The sequence below is a fragment of the Aedes albopictus genome, chromosome 2 (assembly GCF_035046485.1).
Source record: "Aedes albopictus strain Foshan chromosome 2, AalbF5, whole genome shotgun sequence".
Taxonomy (NCBI): Eukaryota; Metazoa; Arthropoda; class Insecta; order Diptera; family Culicidae; genus Aedes; species Aedes albopictus.
Window position 1 is genome coordinate 53911759 of NC_085137.1, and position 14983 is coordinate 53926741.

At 37.1% G+C, this 14983-nt stretch overlaps 1 protein-coding gene across 8 annotated transcripts in view; it reads left to right on the forward strand.

The window, feature by feature from the left end:
* Positions 1-14983, forward strand: part of LOC109409200 (uncharacterized) — a 504613-nt gene that overhangs the window by 263749 nt on the left and 225881 nt on the right. For all 8 annotated transcript variants that reach the window (XM_062849689.1, XM_062849690.1, XM_062849691.1 and 5 more), the window contains one exon: positions 10803-11463. In XM_062849689.1, coding sequence (XP_062705673.1) covers positions 10803-11463 — 661 coding nt within the window. The remainder of the gene's footprint in view (positions 1-10802; positions 11464-14983) is intronic.

Consider the following 14983-nt stretch of genomic DNA (forward strand, 5'->3'; position numbering starts at 1 on the left):
CAAATCAAATGATTTTAAAGGGTCATTCACATATAATGGCCTATATCTCTATAAATTGAGCATATAGATCAAAAATATTCAACGGCAAGTATCCTAACAGTGAAAAATCAACTTTCTATCTCACTATTAGGCGGATTAATCACATTAGTGACATTTTCAATGAAGGGCTCCACCATACCAAATAACTTGTTTGAAGACACTAAACCTCTAAAATCAATTTGTCATGGCCAAAATAATTTCGATCACGAATTTGGGCCTTCGGAAACACTGTGCAATCGGAAAAGTTCTCAAAGAAATCGTTGAGCAGAAAAAAAAACATAAGTACGTGTCAAAAATTCCTGAACATTTTCCAAACTTTTAAATATTTTTTTTTTTTTTGAAAAAAAATCCGTCATTATCGAGTGAAGTTCCAATATACCAATACCATAAAGCTCCAAAATTAATTGGATCCTCATCTGATGTAACCGAAGAAAACCCCTATTTTCCGGAGGTATTCAAGATTTTTTTCGGAAAATTCCGAATGATTTTTCAAAGAATTTACTAGATAAATTATCAGCCAATTAGGTAATTGTAGAAAAAAAATAGCTGAAACTTCAAGTGATTAACCGTACACACAATTTCAAAGAAATTGCCCGAATACAATTTTAAAATAAACTTACTAAGGCATTTCCGAAAAATTCAAAGAAGCTTCAAATGGTTTGAACAGGGGAATTGTTACGGGCAGAGACGAATGCCCCAGAGGTAAAGTCTCTCTAAACAAACAAAAAAAAAATGTTACGGGATTTCGGAAATTGGCATAGAATGAAACACTATTCATTCAGAAGGGAAGGAGGAATTCGACAACAAAATATAACAAAATTCCCAAGAACATGTCTGATCCCAAATTTAAAAAAAAGCAGAAGTGAATGCCAAGTTTTAGACCCCATTCGGTATGCATAGCTTAATCACATCATGAATTATAATTATTGGTCATCTTATTATTGAACCCGTATCACATGGACAACAAACCCGCCACAACAACACAAACAGCAAAGTCATATTTTTTTTTTTATTTGTTATTTGGACGTTCAATTACAGACCATCCTTATTCTCAAACTAAACAAATGAAACCAGGAGAAAAAACTGCTACTGGTTTATAGCTAGCAGCATACAACGTAAACCGTTTTTTATTAAATTTCTCCCAGTCTGCCGCTGCAACAGCCATTTGAGAGTATCAAATTCTTGTTATTCGCCAACTGTGTCGGAATGTTTGGGACATATGCAGGCCGGAATTTTACTGTTCGTGCTTAATCGAAACATGAAGTGATAGAACTTGCTGTTTTCCGAAGTGGTTTGAAATATCTGTTGTTGAGAATTTCGTGGAAAGATAAAATAAAACAGTTTTTTATGCGTATGTAGTACTTTATATTCGTACATGAAATATTTTCTTAAAAATGCGTCAACTGATTAGAAAACATAAAATTAGAATAAATAAAATTTGTTTAAAATGTGTATCAATTTGACAGCATATCAGCATAATTGAGATTTGCATTCCTGACGCTGGTGCTAAAAGCTTCGAAAATTTCACATGCCACCAGCAGTCCCGGTAACGTTCCTCAGTTCTACACTTTGCGGTCCCTCTACCGCAAAAGGTTTTCCCACAAGAGAAATAAAAATACTAAACTAGCTTAACATAATTATTTCCCGAGCAACCCGAGCTGAAACAGTCAGTGGGAGGCGGTACAGTTTACCTCAAAGGGATGCTACTAGTTTTGTAATTATTGCTTTCGGGTTTTGTGGTTTGGATAAAGGTTTTGTCAGAGACGATGAGAACATTTCGCTGAGATGGGTAGGTAGGTGTTTTAAAGTTTGGGTCACCATGCGTCTCCATTGTTGCACTGTTAGCGTGGCTTCCTAACGAGGAAAAACGCATTCTCTAACTTTCCCGTACGTGCTTGTAGTTGCTCATAAAAATGTCGAATCATCAGCTTAACCATTCCCCCCAGGATTGCCTCTGCTAGCATATAACAGGACCGAAGCGAACACAGGAGAAGAGGTTTTGTCATAAATTGCAAGATATTAAATTTGCCTTTCTGGTTGACAGACATGCGCTCGGCTGCATCCGTTCTGGAAAGAAACGAGACGAGGATGATGCCGTAAAGCGCAACTTGATGAAGTTGTGTTACCGTGCACCGCACCACACTACATCAAAAGAAAACTCAAGCTGCATTCATCACAGCAGTAGTTAGTAGGTAGGTTGATGATAGGAAATGTGCTGCCAGCAGAAGTTCACACTTCTGCCTTCGATGAATGTAGCAACACTTTGCACAAATGGGATTCTCCGGAATTAGAACGAGAAAGTTTGTTCGTGGTGTATGATGTTTCTGCTGTTGAACACTTAGAGGATAGACTTTTTCATGTTGTGAAAATGAAACGAATTTAAATTATTCCATGCATTCGTTTGTTTGACCTTAAACGAATTTGGATATTTTCAAAAAGTTATTGAATTGAAATTTTTCTCATGAAACTGACACAATTATGAAAACGAAAATTAATTGATCACCCTTCATTTGCACATGAAATTGTCAGAAATCGGTGCTCTTTAAAACAGCTTCCAAAGAATAAAGACAAGGGAAACAATGTAACATTACACACATTGCGTTTCAGCACGCACCATACCGATTCTGAGAATAGCCGGCTTTTACATTGCTTTCTTCCCATGAAAAAAAAAATACAATAATTGAAAAAAGAAACACGAATCCAAACCAAACCCAAGCAGAATGTAATTTGATCAATAGTAAATCAATTAATTTTCTTATTCCTTTTGATTCCCGCTTCCTGCTTTGGACTTGGGAAAGGAATTTCAGTTTATTGTGTTCAACGCTTGTTTTGTTTGGGGTAGTTGAAATTTGATCAATGAAATAACTGTAGCCAAACATTCAATTAATTACCGAGAGCATGTATACGTTGCAAGATTTTTCGTTTCAAGTTTACATCTCTTCAAAGTTAACATTGACATCCGCAACGTATTTTTCGCGCCTAAACTCTGGTAATCGAGTACTGCATTTTCTTCAATTCCAAATTCAAATCAATTTCAATTTCAAATTCAATTTTTATATAATTTATTGTTTGGTTAAGTCAGTTCGATGATTAGGCTTTTTTAAAAAGTTTATACTTCTTCCGTAAAAATATGCTTTTTAAGTAAATCATAAACGACATGTGGCCTTCTTCGTGATGTTAACAGCGAGAGTTCGTGGAAACGCTGCCCATAGGGCCATTTATCTAGGACATAACTAAGAAATTGTCATAAAAAGCACATTTGAAAAATCACTGAAAAAGCCAGGGACATTCTAACAAGAGTTCACACTCAAAAATATAAGAATTGTTGGTGTTGGTGATGGTATTTAAGGCATCTTGTCAATGTTATTCATTTGCAATCAAGATATTCCAATTTCTTTTCAAAGGTTCCTCAGAGATTTTTGATAACTAGATAAATTTATTTACAGCATTTTTCAGAAAAATAAATAAAAAAATACCTACGTTTTGTATTTTAGAAACTTTTAACTTATTTATCAAGAAATTTATGGAGAACGACTTGAATAAACTTCTTTCTATAGGTATCACTAGTGGAAGCCAGAATTCCTAATAAAAATATTGAATTCTGGAATAACATTTCCTTAAGAAATCCTTGAGAATCCTAAGACGATTTGCCGAAAATTCCCAAAAAAAAATCAGTGAAACAACGTTAGAACAGAACTGTCATGAAACATTATAGCTAGTTACTCAAGGTTTCCAAATTTCTGCACCCTCTATACTGGAAATGGCTTCAATAATGCACCTTAAGAAAAATTATTCCGGGAAAACCCCTCCATTAATTATTTTTCTCAAAACGATTCTTCAGGAATTTCTCATGAAATTTCTCGATTAATCGTTATTGTAGTCAATGAATTTCTTCAGAAATTCTTACCGGGATTTATACAGGGATTTCTAAAGATCTTCATGAATGTATTCCTTCATGTTATCAGAATACCCTCCCGGAGTTGTTTTCTTTTATTTCGTCAGGAATTCGTTCAGAAATTTCTCTAATAACTCCTCCAAATGTTTCTTTAAAAGATGCAATTCTGAAAGATTTATTTCACAAAGATTCGGAGATTCTTTCAGAAATTAATTGTGGAGTATTTGGAGCATTTGATTTTTTTCAGAAGTTCCAGGTTTTTTTTCCAGAGATTTTTTTTAAATTATAATTTATTTTTTAGAAGTTTCTTGAGTGGACCTCTGGTTTATTATTTTTCAGTTTCTCCCTCAAAAATGTCTCCAGAAATGTTTTCCAGATGTGTCTGTAGGAGTTCTATCAAAGATTCCCACACAAAATCTCCCAGGGATATTTCAGACATGTATCGAGGGATTTCTTCTAGAACTCCTCTTTGTATCTGTAATTTATGCGGGGATTTCCAAGAAACACCATCAGAAATTTCTGTATGAAATTCTCTTGCATGAATGTCTCAAATATTTATTTTAACTACCTGCAAAATATCTCCACAAGCTCCTCATGAATTTTTTTTATGAATGAAGGAGGTATCTTAAGAAGTTTCTTGAGGTGTTCTCGAAGGCATTCATCAGAAATTCCTACTGAGATAACTTCAGATATTGCTTCAGGAATTTTTATCCTGAAATTCCACCAGATTTTTTTTTATGAATCTCAACAAGTACCACCAACAGTTTTAAGGAGTTCCTTCAGAAATTTCTTTTGAAATTCCTCCAGGTACTTTTTCAAAAATTATTTCATAATGATTTGTGTAATTTCTTTAGGAACTTCTGATTTTTTATTTTTTTTGAGAAGTATCACTGTTGGAATCTCTGAACATATCTCAGAAGACATTTGTGATGGAACCTCATGAGCAATGTCTTAAAATAATCCTGGAATCTCTAAGCGAATTTGTCAAGGAATGCTTGGAGGAACCCTTGGACGAAATTTCTGTAGCATTTTTGAAGAAATTTCCAGAGAAGCTCAATGGAAGAATGTTAAGAGATGTCTTTAACTTCTGAGGAAAAACCCTTAAAATCTGATAAAGTCTCTGGAGAAATTTCTAAGGGAATTCCTGAAGGAATTTCTGAAGAAATCTCCAGTAGGGATTCTAGAATCTCATGAAATACTCATGAATGAAAATTTAGAGGAATGTTTGAAAAAATCGCAAAAAGTTTTTGAAGGAATTCCTACAGTAATTGATGAATTATTTGCTTGAGAAATTTTTAAAGGAACTCCTCGGCAAACCCTTGGCGGATTTCCTAGTAAAGTGTATTGGATATTTTTTTTATAAATCGTCAACTAATACTCTTGGAGCATTTTCTGTGGATGTAATTCAGGAGGAATTCTTGTAGGAATACCAAGAGAAACGCATCAATAAGCTTCAGCAAATATCTCTAAAAAAACGAAAAAAAACATTTCTAAAAGAATTTCTGTAAATATTTCTACATATATTTCTTAAGAAATCCGTGGAGCATTTTTTCAAGTTGTTTTTTGAAGCAATACTGGATATCTTGAAGGAATATCATGAGGAATGTATGCCTAAATCATTAAAAAATAAAATGCAAGACTCTGTAGAGGAGCTACCTTCAAGAATTTCTGAATGAAAGTGTGAAAAATTTCTGGACGTATTCCGGCAGAAGTTTTTATTTTGAAAACAATTGCTTGTGCAATTCCTGTACAAATCTCTAGCTAATTTCTTGAAGAAAAAACCATAAGAGAAATACTTATACGGATACCTTAAATTGAAGAAACCACCTTTAATTTATAAAAGAATTTTTAAAAGAATATTTGAAGGACCCAAGCAACACACATCTATATATATATATATATATATATATATATATATATATATATATATATATATATATATATATATATATATATATATATATATATATATATATATATATATATATATATATATATATATATATATATATATATAAATGAGTTTGAAGTCCCTTTGAGGCAACAAAACTCACGAACGGGTGAACCGATCAGGATGACTCTTGCATGGTTCGGTTCGTATTCGTGGTGGCTGTGTTTATATACATAAAAAGTTACGAAAATCATTCAAGAAAAATAAAGAATGTAAAAATACTGATTTTTCAAGAAGCGGGAAAAAATTTGGCGTGATAGAAATGAAATCAATCTAGAGTGTGTTGCTACGATGTCCTCAACAGCTGTCAAACCACCACAGCTTGGCAAGACAAAGTTTGCCGGGACAGCTAGTTTTATATAAGAGTTACGACAGCGCAAGTTTTGGTTGTATAGAAGTTATTTCGACGTTATTTCAACATTATGTTAGAATCACGTCAAATAAACTTCTATACAACCAAAACTTGCGCTGCCGTAACTGTTATATAACATGTGTGTTGCTTGGGGAATCTCCGGCGAAATCTTTTGATGAATTATTTGAAAAAGTTCTAAAGTAAGCCCTTCTTCCGGGTATTAGTAAGCCGGGATTACAGAAGTACCCATAAAATGACTTCTTGGAAAAAAATCTGGAGAAATTCTAAAGGGAATATTAAAAAAAAAAAAGCTTGGAGAAATTTCTTGAAATACTTTCAAGGAAACCACCGGAGGAGTTTCTAAAACAAACTTTGGTAGATATTCAGACTGGGGTAATTTTGGAGCAACTTTAGAAGGAATCAAAACAATATTTCTCAAAGGAATCCTTCGACAAACTTATGGATGAATCTCATGAAGAATTTACTTAAAAAAGGTTCAGAAAAATTGTTAAAGGAATTTCCTTGGAAGAATTTCTGAAGGAATTATGAACTTTTGATTTTTGATTTTTGATTTTTGATTTTGAAATCGCTAAACGCATTTCTGAAGAAATTTGAGAAAGATTTCCTGAACGGATTTCTGACAGAATCTAAGTCAGATTTTCTGGAGGATCCTGGAGATGTCTATAATAGAGAGAGATTCGCATTTTGACGCTGGTTCATCTCTTACAATGAGAGAAGTTCCAAAAAAGCTTTCAATAGGAATCCGTCGACGACTCTTTGGATAATTTTCTAAAGAAACCCATGGAGCAATTTCGGAGGAAAGTTTAAAGAGGAGTTCCCTAATTAATCTCTTGGGTAATCTTCAGAAAACTTTGGGGAAAATTTCAAATGTAACTTTAAATATTCTGAAAGAATTCTCAGAGAAATATTTGGATTTATATATCCATGAATGATCTATTAAACGAACCCGCTGGTCCTTCCTGGAGGAATCGCCCAAATAATTTCTAAAACAATCACTTAAATATATCTGACAAAAGTCATGGGGAAATTTCTGACGCAATTAATGCAAATAAACGTTTGAAAAAATTTGGAGAAAAAGCTGGTGAAATATTTGAATTATTCCCTAAAGAAATTCCAGAAAAAAAATCGATGGAACTTTGACGGATGATTTAAGAGCCCTCAAATGAACTTGTGGGGTAAGCCTATGTAAGTTTCCAAAGGAATCCGGGAGGAATTTCCGATAAAATCCCTAAAATATGTTTTTTCTTTTATAAACATTGTTAAGAAATCGCCTAGGCGATTTTCTTATATCTGGTATGGCGGAGTTTTTTTTCCTTACTGTTTACTGAGAAGCTTTTTTTTACATGAATGAAAGTGCAAAAAACGTAGGATATTTCTCTTGAATTAACAAGGGCGTTAATGGGAATTATTATTATTAATATTCATATCTCAGGAGCTGGTTAACAATCAGTGATTTCTCAGTGAATTACTTAAAAAAACGCTAGATTTTAAATATCCGGGAATGGACATGTTTGCAGCACCTGACTTCATGGGGCCTAAACCATTTTCCTGGAAAATTTTCTAGGAATTTTATCGGAAGCTCGTGGCAAATCTTAGGAAAAGTACAGTTATGAGAAACCCCTGAAATACAATCGAAATACTGAAGATAATCCTTAAAAGCTCTTTGAAAATATGATGATATTGTCTATAGTGATTCTTAAATCCTTATGTATGTTTTTTCACGGAATTTCGTCAATTTTGAACTGAGCATATCAAGAAATTCTTCAGATTTCAAGCTTTCAGGAACTTTTTTTTTTAAGATTATTTGTACGATGATTAGAAAAATTGCAGTAAACCGTGGAAAATTTGTTGGATTTTGAAACTCTATACATTTTGTATGGGATGAAAAATTGGTGATAAACTTTAAACCTCATTTACTCGAAAGTGGGTTTTGTCACTTACACCCCTTTACTTCTAACCCCCCCCCCCCCCCCCTTAAGATTGCTGCACAGTAAATTACGCCTCGAATTCTTTTGTACGGTTCCATTTTTGTTTCGGTAATGTATGAAGATTTTTATTCAATTAATTCTTCAGGAACTCATCTAGGAATTCCGTTTGAAATTCTTTACAGTATACTCATAAAAATTTGGAAAGAAGCTTCGAAAAAAAAATCCCTTAGAGGAATTAAAAAAAATCTAATAAAAAGTGCGTAGAAAAATCTAAAAAAGTTTCACGCAAGTTATACAAGAGTTTCTGTAGTGCAAGTTTTGGTTGTATGAATGTTAATATTTCGTTATACAAACACAATCCTAGGAATACGTCAAATTAACTTCAATACAACCAAAACTTGTACTGCTGTTTCTCTCATATAACATGTGTGTTGCTTGGGACTCTACTTCTAAGTTTTAAATGATTTAATGTGAAAATCTACCCACTATTCTCTCCAAAACCTTCAAAATTTTGCCAAAAAAAAATATAAGAATAATCCAATGCAACTCTACATTTTTTTATGAACATTCTGAAAAGATTTTTTGTCAGAAATCCTCAGACAGCACTTCAAATGAAATAGGGCAAACGCAACTGGATTACTGGAAATATTTCAAGAAAAAACCCTTCGGATGAGACTAAGCAACTCCTGAAGACAAATATTCAAGGGATTCTTTAAAGATAATGTGTATGAAACGAGGAGTTTTCGCTGGAATTTTTCTTCAAAGAAATCATACTTTTTTTTTGGTAAAAATCCTAAAATAATCTAAATGCGTTTGAGAAGAATGCCGTGGAGGGATTTCAAAAAAAATGCTAGGACTAATTTTCTAGTAATATCTGAAACTCTTCGGTGCGATCCCTCAGATGCATCAGGAAAAATGAATCAGGACGATTTTCACAAATATGTACCTAATGAGAAATGCTGAAATAAGCGAACAAATTCACTGAAGAGCCCTTCTTTCAGTGCTGTCGTTCAAATTCGTAAACCAATGGAAACCCTGGATAAACTGCTTCACCAACATTTGGAAAAGTTCTAGAGGCAATCTTGATTTATCGACTGTAAAGTTTTCTATCAAATATGGTTTGGCTTGCAGTCCCTCAAATCAAAAGGAAACAGAGGTTATCTATTTTCCGACGTTTCGGCGCAATGTAAAAGGCAAAATACATTGCGCCGAAACGTCGGAAAATAGATAACCTCTGTTTCCTTTTGATTTGAGGGACTGCAAGCCAAACCATATTTGTTCTAGAGGCAGCCTTGAACGTTTCAGAGATTTTCTTCCTAAAGTGAATTTCCATCAAAGATGATGGTTCTCTAGTATGCTAGTTCGACTGTGGTTTGAGATCGGAAATAGCTTCGGCTTTGTAATCTTGTTTTATTTGAACAAACTTTTTAATTTTGTCCGACGTTTCGACACCGGGCTTGGTGTTTTCTTCAGGGAAATATTTACTGGTTGTTCTATGTCTTATGGAATGTCATATTAAAAAAATCAAATTTAAGTCACTCTTAGTTTTTCTCACTCTGTTTTCGAGCATTATTGATTATGGTTTTCTTCAATGCTTAAAATTATTTTTGTTTGATTGATGTGCGTCTTCGGCAATATTTAAGACAATTTAAGATACTTTATAGAGAATATATAGACTGTGGAAAGAAAATTGTAAATTTTATTTTATTGAAAAAATAAACAATAAAAAACGCACAAAATTTCAAAAGAACATTTCAAGAATTTATTTAAAAAATACTTTTTTATAAATTAAAACTACATGTTCATAATTTAGTTATGGCCAATTTTGTTGAAAAACTGGTAAAACTATGCCCGAATTCGTGGAAAATTTTCAAAAAAATATTTTTGAGATAGTAATTTTATAAGCTTTGATCCCTAAAATTTTTAGAATGCACTTTTTTTTCTTTCTTGCGTAATGGTCAATTTTGTGAAAAATGACCATGTACGCATATATTATGTAGTCATTTTTTCACAAAATTGGCCATAACTTTCCAGGAAAACAGGCGACTCTGTTTTTTTTTTCAATTTTTTTGTTCGTATATACATGAGCCCTGCCTGTGGAAAAAGTTTCATGAAAATCTGAGACTCTTCGACCGAAACCCGTAGGGTAATAAAAAAAATGCCCATTATTGTTGCTGTTGTGAGAACATTAAAAATGATACAATATTTAAACTATACAGATAATCTGTTTTGGTCAATACTGTGACTCAATGAGTAAATATTTTCTTGTACTTAATTTATTTAATGCTACATAGCTTCGTAGCACCGCTCAAAACTACCATTCCGTCACACCATAAAACCAATCCATGCGTTACATGAATAATAGCTGCAAATAATTGGCTTCGCGACACGTACTACAAGAACTACGCTCGGGGACACTCCCTGGCTTACCATTGTGTGTTGGTTCGTACGTGAAAATTGAAACTCCCCCACGGGTCGCACGTGCCTCCAATTGGGTGACCCACAGCGCCAGTGTGAATGTGTTCTCCTGATGAATGTGTTCAGTCAGCGGTCGGACGAATTTAATCGGTTCTCATTTGAATTTTCGTTCTGTTCTCTTCTCCTCCTCCCCCACAGGACCAAGCACGTCAGTTTCGCCCGCTCGTACACCCTGACGTCCTTCGACGAGGCCATGGGTGGTCGACCGCTGTCCCGTCTAGCCGCAGCTAGAAGCCAAGAAAGACTGATAGGTGGTAAAAAACCTACCATCACACTAGCCCAGCACCAACCAACGGCCGCCCAGTACGGTACGCCGCTGCACTCGATCCTCCAACAGCCCAACCAGCAGCCTCTCCTAGCCCAGCAACTGCAACAACAGCACCAACAACTGCAGGTCGGTCAGCCGCAGCCACCACCGTCTGTCCATCAGCACATTCACGCTCACCAGCACCTGCAGCATCTCCAGGCCCACCCCGGACAACTCATTAGTCAACACCCGCACCAGCATCAGCATCACATAGCACTAATTCAACAGCAGCAGCAGCAGCAACACCATCACCAGCAACCTCCCCCTGGAAGTGGTGGCTTGCTGACAACGAGCTCAGTACCACCAACCATCCAACAACAACAACAGCATCAGTTGCAGCAGCAGCAGCAGCAACAACAACAGGAGGTCGTAGTGGTGGAGAAAATCAAACGAAGTGCCATGAAAACGCAAGCAACGCAAACCGAGGTGTATCTGAACAAGAAAGCTGCCGCGCCACACCATCTGTCGTTGAGTCCGAGGACGATCCATAGGGTAAGTACAAACGGGGTGCAAGGGCAAAGAACTTGGAGGGAAAGGAGTAAAGATTTTTTGTATGTTGGGAAAGGGTGACTATTTATTACAGGAAGGAAACCAGGAACTTTCTCTGTTGAAAATTCAGGCCGATGGGAGAAGAACGAAAAATACGGGACGCTTAAAGTTGTGATGCAACTATGTTAGATGATTTCTGCATTATTTTATAAGTTATATAATTTTAATGTGCAAAACGGTTGTTAAACATTTGCAATATCAAATTGTTAAAGTTGGTTTTTGAAAAATTTGTTCTGCATGAAGGTCAGCTTGATTTTGAATTTCTTAACTACCAAATTAATTAATGGTTTTTTTTATAATGAAGACAAGTATGCAAGGTTACTAAAAGTGAGCATATGAAAAGTTTGCAGCGCAATTCACCGATCGCGTAGACCCGACCTTTTTCAATACAAATAGAATTTTTCTCATGTATGAGTTTCTATCCGAAAATTTTTGTTTTGCAATATCATCTTACTTTTGAAAAGGGACTAATTTTCTTCTTTCTAAAATTGTAACTCAAAAAGGGCTTGTTGGATTGAAATAATTTCTTCGAAAACGTTTCAGGGCATGGTTCATCACATTAGAAAAATACACTGAAAGTAATATTCATCGCAATCTTGGGAATATTTCATATTTTTCCCCCACCTTTGGCGAAAAAAAGGCTCTTTCATGGAACAAGGAATGATGTTGTTGCCACCACAAAAGAATAAATTCCTTTCTGATATTTACATTTTTGTTTGCGCTCCCACTCGTAATCCAGTAAGTAAGAAAAAGCTGCTTTAAGATTTTGGAAGAGTGAAAGAGCCTCTGTTGTATCTCGCATCGAGCGTGGCGCAAACCTCGGCTGTTCCACCGCATCCAAGCAGCGTGCGAATGTGCCATTCATTCGCACTGCCTATTGTGTCTCCAAAGCATCGATCGCATCGTCAGCTAAACGTCGCGATGGGCAGCGTGCGATCAACGTCCAGCGCACTGCGGTGCGCGCGTCTATAGAATGTAATTGAATCATCTTTCCGTACTGTGTGATGTGGTTGCCTATAAAAGGCAACCGTGTGTTCTGTATTAGCTATAAGTTTACTCGTTTCCCCATCGAGCAGACACGCCGTCTGTCTCGATGGCAAATATATAGTGTGAATCCAAAAGTAGTTGTTCTTCGTCGTCGCCTGGAGTCCCCCTCCCCAGTATCCCTAGCCCTAGACGAAACAGCCTCTTATATTATATATAGTGGTTGCTCATGTGATTATTTTTACGTAATTTTCTGCGGCCTCATAAATATGTGAAGAATACCTATACCATTTTCAAAATGTAGTGCTTCTAATTTTTTTGTTGATTTGTTTTTCATACTAGGGAATTTTGAATCTACTTTCTTGTATATAATAAAATCGCCTACGTCAAATGGGGTAAATTGTAACACTTTTCTACTTTGGAGTAATATCATTTAAAATCTAAACATTTGAAACATACTGTAAAGCATCGTGTACACTAATTACTACGAGTAGAATACGATGCAGCACTAGATTTACCAATATGCGTTGCCAATCAGGAGGTATGAAATATATTATTGTTGCAAGTTACCCCATCACACTATGGAGCGGCTCCATACAAACAGGTGGCCAAAAATATTTTCGCATCAATTTTATAATGTCTTGCTCCTATTCGTAGGGTTTATGCTCGAAAAATATGAAAAACATGTTGTACAGGTTGTTTCAACACGACAGTTTCAAACAGCATGAAATTACAAGGGCATTGCATACTTTTAGGCGTTTAAGGATTTCTGTTCCTATTTACAAAATTGATTCAAATTCGTAAAAACACGAGATCCTATACCAGATTCGGACTGAACTATGATTGATCTACCGATAAAAGTAGCCATGACGACCTAATGTTTCTTCAGAGGTAATTAATGGGGCTCCACCCCATTACCCCGAACGCCACTACCCCGAATGCCATTACCCCGAATATGCCACTACCCCGAAAGCCATTACCCCGAATGGGTTATTACCCCGAAAGCCATTTCTCCGAAAGCCATTACCCCGAAAGCCACTACCCCGAAAGGGCCTGTTGCATCTCGCACCAAGAGCGAACGGCGCAAACGTTATCGGCTGTTCAACCACATCCCAGCAGCGTGTGAATTGTTTCATTGAAACACGCTGCGCATTGTACGGTTCATCCCATCGTCAGCCCGACGACACGGTAGGCACCGTGCATGCTGTATCCAGCGCACTGCGGCGCGCGCGGCTATAGATTTAATTGTGTACTATTTTGTTCTTTCCGTACTGTGCGTTGCCTATAAAAGGCAACCGTGTGTAATGTAGATAGCTATAAGTTTACACGTGTGCCTCTCGGGGGCAAATACATATATATCCAAAGTCTTAAACCAAAGTAGTTGTTTGTCGTCGCCTGGATCCTCCCTCCTCACCACACAACGTAGCCCTGGCCCTAGACGAAACATGGTGCCGTGACCAGGATTGGCCGCTAGGAAGCGACCTCGAACCGAACCATCCCATCGGAACGGAAATTCCCGGATCGATCACCAGCCAAGCGCTCGCGTACCACGAAGCGACTCCAGGACGACGATAGAGACAACGAAGGTATCCATTCCCCTCCGGATCGGCGGGTCCATCCGAGCCGGCGTGCTCTGCATCTAGAACAGCAAAGCGTCGTATCACTTCCACATCCTCCTTCCAGACCGGCGTGTCTCCGTGAAGAGTGAACGAGTGCACCCTCCGAACCGGCGTGTTCAACCCCTGGAATATTCAAGCCACCGCCCGCACCAGTACAATGGCCTTACGTACTTGTGTCCACATCCCAAACCGGCGATTCCATCCAACCAATCATCCTCCGGACCGGCGTGTCCACATTCGAGCTGATGGCATCAGTTCGACGACTCACCATCCTCCTACCGATCGAGTCAAACGGCATTTCCTTCCACCGGCGGCGTGGATCTTCCGAAGCGTGGGCTTCATCTCCGACTCGATCACCGGCAGTCCGTTGGCGCTAGAGAATTCTGATCTCCCACTCGGCGCAGTCAGATCATGTTTGTCGTCCGTCAAACGAGAATCTCCCGAAAGCCAACATCCCAGTAGAACAACCCATCAATGAACCCGACCATCAAGGCAATTAGAATCATCATCCATCCATCCTATACCTGCTGCTGTGGCAGTAGCACCAACGGCGGCAGCAATTCGTCGTCACCACTCCATCCAACCAACCTACGGCAAGCGGTAGCCACACAACAGTCAGTGGCAGATCCAAATATTTAAAACGAAAATTAATTTCGTTTTGAGGCGCCGGGATGTTCGATCTCGACCCGTTGTCGGCGTCATCTCTGGCTGATTGATTCCATCCCAAGCATGTGCTGCACAGAGATCGTGCATTCAAAATGTTATCAATTGTTCTATTCCTCACCCCAATAGCCCTATTATCACCGTCCAGCGTGCAGCATATCTGCTTTGGCGCCGATACACAAGCGCTCCAAACTGCA